The following is an 18,888-nucleotide window of genomic DNA, read 5'->3' as shown; positions in this document are numbered from 1 at the left end:
GCTCGGAGATCCTCAGGTGGAAGGAATTACAGATATGCTAGGTATTAATATTAACAGAAAGTGATGTTCAGGCCTCACAGCCAGCCAGGGATTTCCCTACCACTTTTTCATGCTCTCCAGCTGCCAGCAGGACCACATCATCTGCCTGGACCTTCAGTGCTTGGATGAGTTCCGACTGCTGCTCCTCACTGAGAAACTTGCTGAACGGAGATTTCAAGCTCTCATCAGGCTTCAGGATCAAGTGTAAAACTTCCTATTGCAAAAGAGAGGCAAAGATGTGAAGCATGTTCAGTTCCTGCAGTACATCCACACATCTGATCAGGTTGTTCCTTGTCTTTGTGTTGCTGAGAGACTGTCTCTTTCTCTCTCAGCAGAGGATGTATTATTAAAAACTTCCTACATCCTGAAGTTCTTATATCCTATAAAACCACCTAACATAATTTACCATCTCATTTACTAGAATACTCAAGGGCACTTTAGGAAGACACAGAACCATTATGCAGTGCACAATGAATACATACAGCTGCCTGGCTATTTACATTCAACAGACAAGAAGTTGCCATCACCTATATTAATTGGTCTCAAAACAAGATGATTTTATGTACACAAAGTGGAAAACTTAACTTACTTTTCTATCTAGTATCTGATGCAGATTCCAAGCAACACTTTATGCATTTTACCTGCCCCTTTCAGATGAACTCTTTACAGTGTAGATGGTTTGTGCCTCACCTGATTAAACTGGGATTTTGCAGATTCCTTTAAAGACTCAAAATCTTTATTTTGAAGATGTCTCTGGAAAAAAGGGGAAAAAATAGAGACATTAAACAGTTACAACTGCTGTAAGTCAAGTCAGAAACTGAATCCAGTGGCTCAGCTCACTTTCCTACATGAAGCACTCGATTTCAGAATTACTTTTTTGGGAGACATGACGAACATTCCATTTTTGCTTTTTTAAATACACACCACATCACCACCTAATGGGATGCCTCAGACTTGCGCCTTTCATTGCCAAACTAACAATAACTTGTGAGAAACTGCGGTTGGAGAGCTCTAGCCTGTGCAGCAAGAGTGCAAGGAGATAAATCAGAATCTACCACCCTCTGTACCCAACATACATTTTATCACATGATAAACTTATTTGATACTGTCCTCCTTTGTAAAATGCTTTGAGATCTATGGATGAAAAGTGCTATATAGGAGCTAGGTATGGTTGTATTTTTGTAAGAGGAATATCCCTACTACTACTTTGCAAACCCCTTGCAATCTTTCACTTTTCTTGCACCACTGTTGTTCAAGCCCATGTGTTACAAAACAGAGTCAGCTATAATTTGGAGAGTCACAGTGCATCAACTGTTAGATACAAACTCCTCCTAGATTATTAGGAGTTGAAAGTCATGCCCATATATTACTCCTGGGAGAATTCTGCACCAAACATTTAAAAATTCTGTGCACAGTATTTTAAAATTCTGTGTATTTGTCAAATAACATAATATAATCACACCTATTTCAATTATTTTTGGTCATTTATTTCAAAATACTGGTCAGCAAGTACGTCGGTAACAATACAGACAACAAAAAAGATTCAGGAAACGTTTCTGACAAATAGATTCCTTAGTAGGCATATTAATACAGAACTCTGAGTAATAATTCATTTAAACTACAATACAGAAACATATATCCCACACCCCTCAGAAGCAATGCGAAGGCTTGGGGGAGTCAGGGGTAATGGAGGAGCTGAGGGAGAGGGAAGCAAATTGCAGGGAAGGAGCCTGGGTGTGAACTTGGAGGGTTGTTGGATATGGGTGGGGAAAAGTATGGAACAGGTTTGTTTGTTTGTTTGTTTGTTTTTTTTTTGGGGGGGGGGGGAGGTGGGGAGGGATTGTTAGGGAGCTTCCCCCATGGAGACCCTGGCTGACCCCAAGCCCTTCCCATTCAGTCAGGCACCTCTGCCCCATCCCCATGTGTTCCTGCATCCCTATGTGTCCCTCCACCCCCACTCAGAAACCCACTCCCTCCATCCCCATGTGGCCCTGCACCCACTTTCCCTATGTGGCTCTGTACCCCCCACCCAGCCACTCTCCTGTCCCTATGTGTCCTTGTACCCCCTCCCCCATGTGTCTCTGTGCCCCCACTCAGCCACCCTCTGTCCCTATGTAGCTCTGCACCCCTTCCCCCATCACCATGTGGCCCTGGACCTCCCTCCCACCTGTGGCCCTGTGCTTCCACTCCCATTCAGCCCCTGCCCCAGTCTGTCCTCCTCCATTAGCTCTTATGAGCCTGTCTGACCTCCCCAGCACCCCACACCGTCTGTCTCCCTATAGCCCCGGTCCCACTACAGCCCCTGAGCTCGCCTGACAGGTGCTGTGAAGAAGGCAGGCTCTTTCTCTTCCCTAGCTGGCTGGGAGCTGCTGCTGTGTTCTATCACCACAACGCCCTCTGATGGACAAAAGACAGAACGGCAGCAACATTTTGGCAGCTTTTTTCTGCGCAAAAAATTAAAAATATGCGAAGCTCATTAATTATGCATGTGTGCCGTATTCCCCCAGGAGTAATATATTACTGAGGTACACTGGACTGCATAGGCGCCAACTTCCCCTCTTTTCCGTGGGTGCTCGACCCCACCCTGCCCCAAGCCCTGCCCCCACTCCACCCCTTCCATGAGCCCCCATGCCAACCCCTTTCTCAAAGTCCCCACCCCAACTCCACCCCCTCCCTGCTCCTATTCCAACTCCTTCTGCAAATCCCTGCCCCAGCCCTGCCTCTTTCCTGCATCCTCCCCTGAGCTCACCATATTCCCAGTCTTCCCCCCGCCCTCCCAGAGTGTGCAAACAGTTGTTTGGCGGTGGCTGGGGGGAAACGATGGGAGGTAGGCAGAGGAGCGGGCATGCAGTGCGCTCAAGGGGGGAGGAGGAGGAGGTGGGGTGGGGGGGAGCTTGGCTGCTGGTGGGTGCAGAACACCCACTAATTTTTCCCTGTGGGTGCTCCAGCCCCACGGAGCTCCAACCCATGGAGCTCCAGCTCCAACCTACGGAGTCGGTGCCTATGCTGGATTGTATCTTGACCTTTAAGGAATACCTTACCAAGATGTCACTCAAAACAAAGACAAGGAACAACCTGATCAGCAAACTAGTTGGGTTTACCTGGGGAACCAATGAGCAGACACTTAGCACAAGGCAAGCCAAGAGTGTCTTTTCTGCAGCAGGGTATTGCTCAGCTCCTCTCACACAAGACTAGTAGATACTCAGCTGAATGAAACCATGCATATAACAATAGGTACCATGAGACCGACCGAGCAGGCTTGGCTGCCAATCCTATCCAACATTGCCTCTTCTGACATCAGACAACAAGTCACCTTGCAGAATCTGCTCCTTAAAGTGCAAGACATGCCACAGCTACCGCTGTTTAAAGAGTTGTTGAATCCACTGGGCTACCATCTCAGCTCAAACCATCCTGTTTGGACAATGCCCTTAAGGAACTTTGATATCACCGCCAGGTGACAAGAACAAGCTTCAAACATAGCCAATGCCTATCTCATGACAGATCCAGCAGTCCAGCCCCCTGGTTTTGATTTTCTATGCCATCTTTGGGTAAAACTCAATTGCTTCAGATGTGCTGCTAATGACTATATGTGGGGCCTTCGTGACTTTGCCTTTGTGGTCCGTTAGAAAATGTAGATAATATACCTGCAGGTTGCAACCACTGGCAAAGGCTACCAGGTTCCCTTATGGACTTGTACAACGCCCTTCCCATAGCTTCTGAATCGTTAAGACACTTCAGCTAACTCGCTTGACTGTTTATGTAGATGCAATTGCAATATATATAAGCCATGTCAAGTGATTAAAAACATTAATAGCGTCATTAATTGCACTGTTAAACAATAATAGAATACCATTTATTTAAATATTTTTGGATATTTTCTACATTTTCAAATATATCGATTTCAATTACAACACAGAATTGAAAGTGTACAGTGCTCACTTTATATTTATTTTTTTATGACAAATATTTGCACTGTAAAAAAACAAAAGAAATAGCATTTTTCAATTCACCTCATACAGGTACTGTAGTGCAATCTCTTTATCATGAAAGTTGAACCTACAAATGTAGAATTATGTAAAAAAAAAAACAACAACAACAAAACCACAACAAAACCTGCATTCAAAAACAAAACAATGTAAAACTTTAGAGCATACAAGCCCACTCAGTCCTACTTCTTCTTTAACCACTTGCTGAGACAAACAAGTTTGTTTACATTTGCAGGAGATTTGCTGCCCTCTTCTTATTTACAATGTCACCTGAAAGTGAGAACAGGCATTCGCATGGCTCTGTTGTAGCTGGTGTCGCAAGATATTTACATGCCAGATGCGTTAAAGATTCATATGTCTCTTCATGCTTCAACCACCATTCCAGAGGACATGCATCCATATTGATGATGGATTCTGCTTGATAACGATCCAAAGCAGTGCGGACTGACACATGTTCATTTACATCATCTGAGTCAGATGCCATCTGCAAAAGGTTGATTTTCTTTTTTGGTGGTTCGGGTTCTGTAGTTTCTGCATTGGAGTGTGGCTCTTTTATTTTGAAAGCATGCTCCACACCTCATCCCTCTCAGATTTTGGAAGGCACTGCAGATTCTTAAACCTTGGTTCAAGTGCTGTAGCTATCATTAAAATCTCACATTGATACATTCTTTGCGTTTTGTCAAATCTACAGTGAAAATGTTCTTAAAACAAACAACATGTGCTGGGTCATCATCTGAGACTGCTATAACATGAAATGACGACAGAATGCAGGTAAAACAGCGCAGGAGACATACAATTCTCCCCCAAGGAGTTCAGTCATTAAGTAATTCAAGCATTATTTTTTTAACGAGCATCATCGGCATGGAAGCATGAAGGGGCATATGAATGTTTAGCATATCTGGCACGTAAATATCTCGCGATGCCAGCTACAACAGAGCCACGTGAACGCCTGTTCTCGCTTTCAGGTAACATTGTAAACGAGAAGAGGGCAGCAAATCTCCTGCAAATGTAAACAAACTTGTTTGTCTCAGCAAGTGGCTAAAGAAGAAGTAGGACTGAGTGGCTCTAAAGTTTTACATTGTTTTGTTTTTGAGTTCAGTTATGTAACAAAAAAAAAAAAATCTACATTTGTAAATTGCACCTTCACGATAAAAAGATCGCACTACAGTATTGTATGAGATGAACTGAAAAATACTACTTTTTATCATTTTTTAACAGTGCAAATATTTGTAATAAAAAATAATAATATAAAGCGAGCACTGTGCACTTTGTATTCTGTGTTGCAATTGAAATCAAAATATTAAAAAAAGGTAGAAAAACATCCAAAAATATTTAATAAATTTCAATTGGTATTCTATCGTTTAACAGTGCGATTAAAACTGTGATTAATCACAATTACTTTTTTTAATATATAAATATATACATAAAATAGAAAGTAACAATTACTTCTGGATTTACAGTCAAGCTTGGATTTGATCTTTGACCTTAGTGTTATGAGTTACTGTACTAATGATCTCCACACAGGTAACAAACGCCCACATGGGAGGGAGCTGTTATCTGCGGGTCTGTATCACCAGTCCAGGAAGGAGTGATGCCTTGCTCAAGTCTGTTTCAGACCCTTGCCTCTGGGCACAATTTGTTATTCAAGCCCAAAACAAAACTGCTCCTCTAACCAAAGCAGGCTGCAGTCCCTCCAGAGGCTTTTCCCCTTGGCCTCTCTCAGCTCCGTCTGGGTTCTTGCCCTAACCAAGGGACACTGCAGTTTCTCTAGCTCATCTGAGTTCTTGCTGGCCTTTATAGGGACCAGATGCTCTTCACACTATTACCTGATGACCTAACACCACAACCTCAACTGAGAGGCAACTAATTGGTCAGAGGTGGGACTAGGCCAATGTCCCCAGAAAGGGGCCAGTCACACTGTGACAAAGGGATTGTTATTAAATCAATACAACTTATTAATTTCTAAAATTTACTTTCTTTATACTGTGCTTTGCCACTAACAATACAGAACTACACCACTCACCACTCCCTGAGGAATGCAAATGGCTTTGACAGAGCCTTGGGGCTTGTTGACAGCATTCTGCACAAATCCGATTTCCGTCCTCCTAAACACGTCACTGACATCAGTTATCTGAGAAAGAGCACATAAAAGAGAAGAGATGTCAGGAACATGCAGTGGGGAACTGTTCCTGTTGTCCTCCATTTGCAGCAGGATCTCCCGAGACAGCAAACCATGCTTCAAGGAACCACAGAGCATTTATAAAGAAACAAATGGAGCAGTCGTTTAGAAGTCACAGACTTCAGGAAGAGAAAAAGTCTAAATATGAGACTGAGTGAGAGACTGGATGGCTTAAGGGATTGCTAATGGAATCCAAAGACTTTCACGTCGAGGTGACCAGTCTGAACGTGGCTCTAGTCAGCAGTGGCCAAAGGGTGTCAGCAGATAGTATCGATGAGAGCTCCTGTAAGACATGAGTTTGGTGATCTCAGCCCAAGTTCTCCAGAACACATACCCACAGTGGGATAACATCAACTCAAATCAGCCATGATGCAGCCCTTTCAAATCTTCAAATAGCAGCAAGTGTAAAATATTGTGTAACGTTTTTCAGTACTGCTTCCCCCATTACATTTATGAACAGTTATTTTCTGCACAATAAAAATTATTGAAGAAAGAACCAAAATCACAACTGGTAAGAGTCTCAGAGGGACCAAGGACTGAACTGGACTGGGGAGACTAAACTAGCCTCTCTCTTGAGCAGGTCCTGCCAGGTCAGGAGCAAGACACACTGGTGAGCAATCCAGACAATTTTGCGGTTTCTATGGAAGATTCGAGGACTTCAGTTCCCAGCACTGTCAATCCTTCCTGCCCTACATGGCGTGTCCTTAGTGTTAATGTATCCTTGTTAGGATATAAATGAGAAAGACAGGACACGCCTCCCAAAAGAACAAGTTGGTTGGAAGATCCCAAATCCATCTTGCATCACCTGCCTTAATATCCCATTAGTACAGCTTCCAGTGACATAAGGGGCCAGCTACAATTGCAGGGCTTTCAGGACCTGTAGATGTTGTGACACCAAGACACACACACTTCCATTCATGTGGAGAAGTGGAGTATAAACAGAGATGATCAGGAAACACTAAAAAGGAGAAGGAGAAAGGATAGATGTTTCCAATGGGAGACAGCGCACCTTCATACCAAAGCGAGTGTCTGGCTTATCGGTCCCATACTCAGCCAATGCCTCAGCGTAGCTCATGGAAGGGAAAGGGGTGGTAATAGGGCTGCTCTCATTAGGCCAGGAATACTGGAGCAGGCCCTCAATCAGTCTCTGGATCCCAGCTTGGTCTACAAACGACATCTCAATATCGATCTTAAAGACATAACAAGAGGATCATTACACATTAGCTACAGGCACCAGGAAAGCTGCATTCTATTCCCCCCTAATAGCTCTTCTTGGGTCCCAAAGGCTTTGTATATAAAGTGATCATAAAGATGATTAGATTCAATATACTATATATACCACAACTGGCTTACACGAAGGGCACGTGGCTAACCTCACATAGTTAGATACATCATCACAGAGAATCCTGCCCAGGGTATCAGCAATAACCCCCTGTTCAGAAGCCTAATGACCATTTGTGAATTCAGGGCACAAGGAGAAGACTTGGAATGAGCTGGGCCAACCGGTCCTGTTCAGGAGCCAAAAGCCGTGAAGCACACTGCCCTGGGAGCTCCGGTGGAAGAGGAGCAGGCCAGCCCTGGAGAGCAGCACACGTTTCACCACCAAGGTGAACCAAACTAGCTGACACTGGTACCTGTAGCAGTTGAAACCATCCTTCATCCCAGACCTCAGTGAATACCCACTAGGACACGTGAAATACATGTCCCCAAACACAAGGCCAAATAATGTTTCTAAGGTGAACAGCGATGAACAAGTCTGATACTAAATGGATGGACTGTACCAGTGGTTCTTAACCAGGGGTTCGTGTACCCCTGGGGATACTCGGAGGTCTTCCAGCGGGTACTCAACTAATGTAGATCAATGTTTCTCAACCTGGGGCTTGCAGCCCTGTGGGCAGTCATGGGATGGGTTTGTGGGGGGTTGCAAATGCTGGGCTGGCATTAGGAGGTGGCAAGCAGGGCAACTGCCCAGGGCCCCATGCCATAGGGGCCTCCGGCAAAGCGGTTGTATGCTTCAGCGCCAGGCTGCAGGGCTTTGGCTCCAGCCCTAAGAGGCAGGGCTTGGGCTTCAGGCAAGGCTCACATGTGAAAAATAGGCTCAATATCACACTGAAATGTACGTACAATACTTCTATTCCAATCAATTTATTTTATAATTATATGGTACAAATGAGAATGTTAGTGATTGTTCAGTAATAGGGGGCTGTGACACTTCTGTATTTTCATGTCTGATTTTGTAAGCAAGTAGTTTTTAAGTGAGGTGAAACTGGGGGTACTCAAGACAAATCAGACACCTGATAGGGGTGCAGTCATCTGGAAGGTTGAGAACCACTGGGCTATACCAATAATACTTGCAACTAACAATGCTGTTTGAGATCTAAGTGGCCTGAGACCTTGCCAGAGTTAAGCAGCTAAAGAGTCTGTTTGGGGATACGTTACCTGAGTGAACTCAGGCTGCCTATCTGGCTTTGAACCTTCATCTCGATAGCAACGGGCAACCTGAAAGTACCTGCAATGGAAATTAAAGGCACCGTAAATTAAATTGTGGCTACAGGATTGCACCCTCAGCAAGTTCATGGACGATACTAAGCTGGAGGGAGAGGTAAATACACTGGAGGGTAGGGATAGGGTCCAGAGTGACCTAGTCAAATTGGACGATTGGGCCAAAAGAAATCTGATGAGGTTCAACAAGGACAAGTGCAGAGTCCTGCACTTAGGGCGGAATTCCATTCACTACTACAGGCTGGGGACTGACTGGCTAAGCAGCAGCTCTGCAGAAAAGTACTTGGGGATTACAGTGGAGGAGAAACTGGATATGAGTCAACAGTGTGTCCTTGTTGCCAAGAAGCTTAACGGCATATTGGGCTGCATTAGTAGGAGCACTGCCAGCAGACCGAGAGAAGTGATTATTCCCCTCTATTTGGCACTGGCGAGGCCACATCTGGAGTATTGCGTCCAGTTTTGGGGCCCCCACTATAGAAAGGATGTGGACAAATTGGAGAGAGTCCAGCAGAGGGCAACGAAAATGATTAGGGGGCTGGGGCACATGACTTACGAGAAGAGGCTGAGGGCACTGGGCTTATTTAGTTTACAGAAGAGAAGAGTGAGGGGGGATTTGATAGCAGCCTTCAACTACCAGAAGGAGGGTTTCAAAGAGGATGGAGCTAGGCTGTTCTCAGTGGTGGCAGATGACAGAACAAGGAGTAATGGTCTCAAGTTGCAGTGGGGGAGGTTTAGATTGGATAGGAAAAACTATTTCATCAGGAGGGTGGTGAAGCACTGGAAGGGGTTACCTAGGGAGGTGGTGGAATCTCCATCCTTAGAGATTTTTAAGGCCAGGCTTGACAAAGCCCGGTTGGGGGTTGGTCCTGCTTTGAGCAGGGGATTGGACTAGATGATGTCCTGAGGTCTCTTCCAACCCTAATTTTCTATGATTCTAAGGTTCATTATGTAGTTCTGCCATGAGTGCAGGGGACTGGATTAGATCTCCTCTCAAGGTCCCTTCCAGTCCTATGATTTCTCCTGATGATTCGTGCTGTAGATACCAACCAGGATAAGCCACCTTCCAGCAGTGACCTCTTGGAGGAGGCCAACATCTCAGTGGCGCTCCACCAGTGCCATCTAGGACTCTAGGCAAAACCCCCCAACCAAACCTCCTCTTCTTCTATGTTATTCTGGGCTATGCAAGCACATCAATGGCATATGAAGAATTCTTATGGGGCTGTCCTCGCAACTGGTCTGATGCTGCTAGGAACAGAGGTTCCTCTAGAATGTTTCCCTACCACTCTCTGGCATTTCCTGCTTTTATTTCACGAAGCAGGCATGTTAAAAGGTATTGCACTCCTGTGCTGAGACTGTGCGTCTTTTCCCAAGTCTCAATCACACACAACAGTCTAGTTTTATCTCAATGGGAGTTGGTTATATTGGTCAATCCCAGGTGAGGGCTGCACCATGGTTTCATTTTCTGCTTTCAAGCATTCCCTTCCTTGAAAAGCCTCCTCCCAAGTTTTAGTTCAGAATGAGACTAAAATGGAAAATTTCACACCTGCAACTATGTGATTTAGCCACACCCCTCCCATTCATTTCAATGGGAGTCATGTGGCTAAATCATTACTTGGCTTTGAGAGTCACAATGTATGCTTTACAATTTCTAAGCTTCTCCCACATTAGGTCATTTACCTCATCCATTTAAGGCCATCCTACCCCCACAAAAACAGCTCTAGGGCCCAGATCCTCAAAGGTTAATTTAGTTGCCTAACTCTGACTGAAATCAGTTCGTGGGGGGAATTTTTAACTTCTCCCAAGTCAAAGAGAATGGATCCCATAACATTAATATTTCAGAGAAAAGAAGGCAAAGGAATGCTCACCTGTCCAGACCTCCAACCATCAGGAGCTGCTTAAATTGCTGAGGACTCTGTGGCAGACAGTAAAACCTTCCAGGCTCTCTGGAAGGTACCACAAATTCCTTTGCACCCTGGTACGGAAGAGGGGAGAGAGACTTTTTAATGGGTGCACAACTGCCATCTTGAACCCTGCCATAGCATCTTATTGATGCAAATAGTGTAGTAAGTTTCAAAAGAGAACTAAACAATTATGAACCTGACCAAAAGCCAGCTGAAGTCAATGGCAGACTTTCCACGGACTTCAAAGAGCTTTTTGTCAAGCCCCCTATGAATAAGAACAGCACCTGTGGTTTTATGCTAATTAGGATCAAATTACAAAAGTTGGTGCTAATGGGGCATAAGATCCTCACCAGCTGGATGGAGTGAGGAGGATATCTCCTCGCAGGGTACAGAACTGAAGAATTAGGTACACTAGGCAACAGCAGGGTGTGGGGGGACAGGACAGGATGGTCTACCTCTCTGGTTCTTCCCCCTAACCCCACCCCTTAGCTATTTTTCCTGTACCAGGTTCTCTGCGTGGTATGGGCGGATGGGATATGAATGCAGAGTGAAAGGGGTTGCGCTCTTTGTTTTCTTTCTTCTTTTTGTTAATAGCAGCAGCGTTTTTTTTTTTCTTTTATCCTCCCACAGAAAACTAGGAAAAGGAGAAATAGGCAAATGCAGCTGCCCATGTATAAGCGACTCTTGGTGGCTGCCAATGACCAAAAAGCCAGATTAGCCAAATCTTGCTGGAAAGATAGGAACCTGAGGCACACCAAATGGGTTAAAAGTTATAAGCCTCAGGAGATGGTGGCCAGCCAGGGAAGCTCTGGTTCAGAGTTTGTGGGTGAACTTCATGTTACGTTTCTAACCATCAGAGGAATGAGGTTCTGGAACAGCCTTTCAATCAGAATAGTGGAGGCAAACCATCTAACTAGCTTTAAAATGAAGCTTGATAAATTTATGAATTGGATTGATTGTATGACAGCATTGTCTGTGATAGTAAGGGACTGGACTTGATGGTCCAGGAGGTCTTTTCCAGTCCTATATTCCCATGTTACTTTGGGCTAAGATCCTTATGTTGTATTTCACAGTGACCTTTGTTGTATTGGGGGGTTTTGGTGCCATTTTCCAAGGCGCAGGGAAGGATTAATACATTCTATTCTCTTTACCCTATCTGCACCTGTTTTCTTTATAAATCCATCCCATCTACTTGGCCTCTCTGTTAGAGGCTGACCCTTCCACTGAGACATCTGGCATTAGTAACTATTGTGGAGAGGAAACTGGACCAGAGGGGACATTGATCTCATGCTCTCTCTCCATATTACACACCCACCCCTATTGTTTCAAAATAGTCTGCACCACGGTTACTAGCTAGAAATCCCTTCCATTAAAACTGCCTGAAGCTTCAGGTCTCTGAACTTTCCTGACAGGTGAATATATTTTGAGATGACGATCGACCATACTCAGAGGTGATGCACATGATGGCGTAGGTTTCACTTTAATTTGGTGCAAGTTAGGCAATGGAGGGGGTGGTTGTGGCAGAAACAACCACCAATAGGAGGGGATGAGATAAAACAACTGCCCACCCCACGTACCTTACAGCTCCTTACACCCTCCTGTTGCTTGTTGTTCTGCTGCAATTTTGGCTTTCTGTCCTCTCAGCAGGTCAGTTACAACAACTTACCAACAGGAAACTCGTACACCACCATGCAAATTCCCTCTGACTCTGGCCCAGCATCCAGGCTCTGAGAGGGGAATGTTGGGCGCGTCACTATCTTGTCCTCAATTCTACGTCATCAGGACGAATACCCATCCCTGCATACTGGGGGAGCTGACAAGCTGGTTCTTTTTTCGGCTCCTGGCAGGTTGCCTGTCTCTCAAGACAGAGCTAAGTGGAAACTCCAGCCACTGTTTTCTCAGGTGACCAAACCTCAGATGCAGGAACAGGCTACAAACAGTAGCTAGAAATGGGCGAGCTGAGGTCTTTTGCAAAACTAAGAAAAATACTATTCTAATCATCACTACTGAAATCTGGGGCCAGCCCTGGTGGCTAGGCACTTAGGACTTTGAACTGGCACGTGTACAATGTGGGTGTGAATCCCAGTTCTGGTGTCACATTCCAAGGATCACCAGGGATTGGCAGCCACAGTTTGGTCAGCCTCAAAGGGAGGAAATGCCTAGTGTTTTCTACACTGACCCTTCTTGTCACTTAAGGAGTTGCATCAGGGGGCTCCGAAAAGATTCCTGTCCTCTGGCAGAAGGCTAATGACTGGGGTTCAGCTTTGATTGGCAAGTTAACAATTGATTAAAATGGGAGGAACTGAGAACTGGGCTCTGAAAATACAAAGGAACCCCTCAAAGAGAAGAGAAAAATATTTACAAACCCATTATATTCATTCATTTTCTAATTCAATAGTTAATCACTCCTATCTCTTTCGTGGGATTCACTGACATGGCCTGCCTAGGCAAGAAGTTAATAAGCTGAAATAGTCAATGCAGCATTGACCCTAGTATGGCTACTCAGGAGAGGTTAGCACATTGGTTAAGGATGAGATGTACAAAGGAAAATGAGCATAACAGAACCTCAGGCTGTACTCAGAATTCTCTAGTCATTGTGGTAAATCATTCCCCTGTAAGGGCCTAATCCAAAGCCCACTCATGTCAACGGGAGTCTTTCTATTGCATTCAATGGGCTTTGGACAGACCCTCGCTATCTTTGCTTCTGCTACAGCCTGACTTCTATGCCAGCACGTAAAAGGCAGCTCTGTGTTGAGCTCAGTGCGACCAGAGCTAGATCCAGGACCAACAACCTGGCTTCTGCCTTGCAGAAAAAAATGACGCAAGCTCTGACAAACTTACTCCTGAAGGACTCACACAGTCTGGCCTAGGTTTATATGGTGCAGAAACTGGGTGGACTTTTGTTAATGCTTGTGGTGTGGGTTTCCACAAATGGCTAAAATCTGTTGTGTGAGGCTGGACTGAACATTTACAAATGTGTACATAAATTAGAACTTAAAAACCAGCACCCCCTAGAAGTTTGAGAAGAAAATGTCCTGTGTACAGCTTGTTGAATCTACTCAGCCAGGACTGGATGGTTCCCTTCCGTATATTTGATAAAACTTTCTCCTATTTAGTCTTAACCATCCCAAAGAATTGTCTTCATCACTTCTACAATAACATGCTATCCAATTATATGCATTTAAGAAGGCCATCTAACCCATGTTTTGACTCAGAATCTTTTAATATCATTAAAGAACAAAACTACTTTCTTGCAGTGCAATGCATTTGTTGACTCTGAATTCTGTTTTTCGAGGATCATATTCCAGAAAACACCCATCCTCCAAGCACTGCATTCTATTGGCATGTATCTCTTGTGTAAGTCACTATAGTAGTACACCTATACCCCGATATAACGCGGTTCTAGAGAGCCAAAAAATCTTACTGCATTATAGGTGAAACTGCGTTATATCGAACATGCTTTGAGCTTGAGCATTTCCATTATTAATACAGTATTTGACAAGAAGTTTTATTCTTGGTGTTGTTTTAGAAAGGGCGCATCTGATGTCGTCCTTCACATCAAGCCCGGGGACGTGAACTGGGGTTGGGGCTCGCAGCCCAGCACCGGGGTCGAGGCTCACAGCCCAGTGCAGGGGTCAGGGTCAGGACTCACAGCCGCGCGCTGGGGTCGGAGCTCGTAGCCCCACAGCTCAACACAAGGGTCGGGGCTCGCAGCTATGCGTCGCGGTCGGGGCTCACAGCCCGGCGCTGGGGTCAGGGCTTGCGACCCCCCACATAACCAGGTCGCGACCCCCAGTTTGAGAACCAATGTTGCAAATGAGACAGAAAACCATTTTTTGCTTTACTGCGTTGTATCCAAATTCATGTTATATCGGATCGCGTCATATCGAGGTAGAGGTGTATTCCCATTTAAGGCTATTTAATTTCCAATTTTATATTCTGGATTTTTATTTTGTTAAATAATAATGTGATGGTAGAGACTGCTAGCTGAGTAATGAATGGTGTAAGGATCTATGCTCTGTCCTCTAACTGACCTATCTTATAGTTCTCACTTTGTCCTATCCACCCCCTCATGCCTCAAAAGGACCCATTTGACATATTAGTAACTGGCAGCAGAAGCAACATTTGCTGAGGGGCAAGGGAGGCAGTTCCCCCTCAACACGTTGGTTTGCCACCCCCCGACTTCACAGTATACAATATAATCACATATAATGTTCTATATGCTGACACGACTGTGCCTGCCTCCCACACCTGGAATTTTCTGAAATGATGCCCCTGACTGGCAGGTAAACAGTTAAGTAGTAACACATGACAGAAATAAAGGCAGAGGGGCAGACAGGGACACATGAGCAAATAAGTAGTCTATATTATTGCAGGAGGCCCAGATGAATGACTATACATACCCCTGGAGTTCTCTTAAATAGTGTTGGAGTTTCTACGTCCACAAACCCTAAAAAACAACCATAAGCTTCAAACATTGAATATGCTGAGAATGTTGGTTTCAGACAAGTTAGTTGGAGACTGTGGTTAATCAGCTTGAGGTAGTCTGGCAGAGCATGCAGTTCCTCAGTCATATACAGACTCATTTGATTTTTTTTCTCAGGATGACTAAGGACTACTTATGCAGGCACAGCCTGATCCTGAAGGGTGCTGAGCACCCACCATTCCTATCACGACTAGTTCTCAGCCTCCCCTGCCATAGTTGCTTATATTTCCATTGGCTACTCTGAACAATTAGGCTAAAATTTTGCAAAAGTGACCAGTAAGTTTAAGATGAGCACCTGCCTCTGAAAATTAGGCCCTTATAAAGGCATATAAAGAAAGACACCCAAAAACTGAGATGCCCAAATATCACTAATCACTTTTTAAAATCTTAGCCTTAACATTTATTGTATAGATACTGCTCATTCAAAAATGATCATCTGTGGCATGATAAGGGACTTAGAGCCACTGTGCTCTTTAGACATCCCAGTATCCCACCCCATGGTATGTTCCTGGGATATAGAGCCATGTCAGGGCAGCACTTTGCCCAGCACCTCTCCCCTAGCATGTCAGGCAGTAGTAGAGCAGATAGCAAGAACAAGAAGAAAAGAAAAAGATGATAAAGTGCTAAGAACTAGATGCATTTCTCTTACCATGGAGATTACAGAGGTACTCCCGCATTTTCATAACCATCTGCGATCTCAGCCGCAGGTTATGTTGCATCTGGAAGCTGCGCAAGTCCAAATAGCGATACTGCATGCGCAAGGCCTCAGATTTCTGAAGAGAAAAGGATTGTGATTAAAGAGCAAAAGCCAAACCAGATGTCCATAAAAGCTTCTTCAAAGACCACAATGGAAAGGTGGAAGCAAACATAGGACCCTGCATTACTGCCAGTAACTCATCACCTATGTGGAAGAGCATTAGTTATCTAGGTCACACTTTGACTCTAACTGTGACAGGAGCTGCATGCTGTAAGCTCTATATTCCGGAATGCTCACTTTTCACTTGGCAGCAACAGATCATAATAATCCTACTTGGGACTTGTAGGATGTTTTCAATCATAGGTCTCAAAGCATTTTGCAAAGGTGAGCAAGCATTACTAAACTAATTTTACAGATGGAGAAAACTGAGATACAAGACATTGTGTGAGTTGCCCAGAGTCACATAGTGAACCAGTGGCACAGAGGATATAGAGCCCTGTTCTCTTGAATGCTGGTCCCAACCCCTATCCACTGGTCCACATTTCATAGGGAAGAGAAAGGACACAATAATCAGTGATGTACGATATACCTAACCATCAGTCTGATTGATCTTACTGTCCTGGACGGATATAGCCTCTTGCTAGCTGCCTGTATGCCTGGGTGAGGCTATATACCTTAACTTTTAAACACACTAGTCCTCCTGTTTCACAATCACAAAAGATGGACATGAGCCCAGATTTTCCTTGTTCCCATAATACCACCAATTCTTACTGTCATTATATTTTTAAACCCAAAGCACAGAGCAGATTTAGGCATTACATTCTACTTAGCTATTACAGTATTACAATTTCACTGTCAGAGTTCACTCTAGGCATGTTCCATTGTGAACAACTCTTTCCCCAGAGCACAGAAGGTGGGAGTAAGAAGAGAATGCCCTACAACAGTGCAATGACACTGCTCTGCAATTCAGCATGGCAAATTCTAACTCTTCTGAAGAGCCAGTGCTTAATGCCAAAGGCAGGCAGCCACCTTGATAAAGTCTTTAATTTCAAAGGGCAGCTTCTTGCAGGAATTCAGGACCTCAGCTGTCTTCACATTCACTTCAATGTCGCCTGTCGGCATTCTCTGAAACAGAGAAAAATAGATTTGAACACTGGGCAAAATACTTGGACAAGTTTCTTTCTAGGTGTCAAGGTTCCTTCCCCACTCTGAACTCTAGGGCATAAATGTGGGGACCCGCATGAAAGACCCCATAAGCTTATTCTTACCAGCTTAGGTTAAAAACTTCCCCAAGGTACAAACTTTGCCTTGTCCTTGAACAGTATGCTGCCACCACCAAGTGTTTTAAACAAAGAACAGGGAAAAAGACCACTTGGAGACATCTTCCCCCAAAATATCCCCGCAAGCCCTACACCCCCTTTCCTGGGGAAGGCTTGATAATAATCCTCACCAATTGGTACAGGTGAACGCAGACCCAAACCCTTGGATCTTAAGAACAATGAAAAATCAATCAGGCTCTTAAAAGAAGAATTTTAATTAAAGAAAAGGTAAAAGAATCACCTCTGTAAAATCAGGATGGTAAATACCTTACAGGGTAATCAGATTCAAAACATAGAGAATCCCTCTAGGCAAAACCTTAAGTTACAAAAAGACACAAAAACAGGAATATACATTCCCTCCAGCACAGCTTATTTTACCAGCCATTAAACAAAAGAAAATCTAACGCATTTTCTAGCTAGATTACTTACTAACTTAACAGGAGTTGGAAGGCTTGCATTTCTGAACTGTTTCCGGCAAAAGCATCACACAGACAGAGAGAACCCTTTGTTCCCCCCGCACCAGATTTGAAAGTATCTTGTCCGCTCATTGGTCATTTTGGGTCAGGTGCCAGCAAGGTTACCTTCGCTTCTTAACCCTTTACAGGTGAAAGGGTTTTGCCTCTGGCCAGGAGGGATTTTATAGCATTGTATAAAGAAAGGTGGTTACCCTTCCCTTTATATTTATGACACTAGGTTAATGGATTTTCAGGCTAGAAAGAATGCTTATGATTATCCAGTCTGACCCCTTACAGCATAGGGCAGAGAATGTCTCTTAATGATCAGTTTCTCCAAATCTTCCTCAATATTCATTGGCAGGTTAAGGCCAATCAGTTCCTATTTAAGACACACTGGGTCTCACTCTCCTTCAGTAGCGTATCCATCCCTATTAGAAGTGAACCTGCTTTCTTGCCCATAACCTGCTCTCCCCCATGACATGTACGAACTACAAGACAAGAGTTAGGGCCTGATCCTGCCAACACTCATGCCCATGCTTAACTTTATGCACAAGAGTAATCTCTTCAGGTTCACTGATGTATAAACAGGGGAATTGCATACAAGAGTAGGAAGGCATTTGACACTGGTGCGACCACTGCTGGAAACCTGTGTAAAAAATTCAAGAAGGATGTTGATAAATTGGAGAATGTTTAGAGAAGAGCCATAAGAATGATTAAACAATTGAAAAAACATACTTTATAGTGATAAACTCAAGGAGCTCAATCTATATAATTTAACAAAAAGAAGGTTAAATGGTGACTTGATCATGATCTGTAAGTACCTACACATGGGGAACAGAAATTTGATATGGAAGGTCTAGCAGACAAAGGTATAACAAGATCCAATGGCTAGAAGTTGAAGCCAGAAAAGTTCAAACTAGAAATTCGATGCACACTTTTAACAGTGAGGGTAACTACCCACTGGAACAACTTACAAAGGGTAGTGGAGGATTCTCCATCACTGGCAATTTTAAAATCAAGATGGGATGTTTTTCTAAAAGATATGCTCTTGTTCAAACCAGCATTAATTCAGGAAAATTCTATGGCCTGTGTTATACAGAAGGTCAGACTAGATGATCAGTGTCCCATATGGATTAATAAGCTATGAATCGATAAATGCTGGCAGTATCAGGCCCTTAACCTTTAATGTGGAGGAGAGCTATGGTTCAGCTCATTGGTAAATGAATTGCCTCCCATGATACCCAGGGACCATAAAGGTTACACTAGTTTCCATAAGTAGAGTTCCCACTTGAATTCTAAGGTAGACTTGAGTTTTTCTCCCATC

The 18,888-nt window shown here is 44.0% G+C and overlaps 1 protein-coding gene across 3 annotated transcripts in view; it reads right to left on the bottom strand.

The window, feature by feature from the left end:
- The window catches only part of DARS2 (aspartyl-tRNA synthetase 2, mitochondrial), a 33,736-nt gene that overhangs the window by 6,787 nt on the left and 8,061 nt on the right, over positions 1 to 18,888 (bottom strand). For all 3 annotated transcript variants that reach the window (XM_077824222.1, XM_077824224.1, XM_077824223.1), the window contains exons 6-14: positions 16,820 to 16,915; positions 15,743 to 15,866; positions 15,011 to 15,057; positions 10,572 to 10,678; positions 8,644 to 8,713; positions 7,214 to 7,393; positions 6,049 to 6,156; positions 730 to 792; positions 101 to 253 (exon numbers count right to left, since the gene is read on the bottom strand). In XM_077824222.1, coding sequence (XP_077680348.1) covers positions 101 to 253; positions 730 to 792; positions 6,049 to 6,156; positions 7,214 to 7,393; positions 8,644 to 8,713; positions 10,572 to 10,678; positions 15,011 to 15,057; positions 15,743 to 15,866; positions 16,820 to 16,915 — 948 coding nt within the window. The remainder of the gene's footprint in view (positions 1 to 100; positions 254 to 729; positions 793 to 6,048; positions 6,157 to 7,213; positions 7,394 to 8,643; positions 8,714 to 10,571; positions 10,679 to 15,010; positions 15,058 to 15,742; positions 15,867 to 16,819; positions 16,916 to 18,888) is intronic.

This window comes from Eretmochelys imbricata, chromosome 8 (assembly GCF_965152235.1).
Source record: "Eretmochelys imbricata isolate rEreImb1 chromosome 8, rEreImb1.hap1, whole genome shotgun sequence".
NCBI classification, from domain to species: domain Eukaryota; kingdom Metazoa; phylum Chordata; order Testudines; family Cheloniidae; genus Eretmochelys; species Eretmochelys imbricata.
Note: the sequence above shows the minus strand (reverse complement) of the source record. Positions and strands in the feature narration are given on the sequence as shown.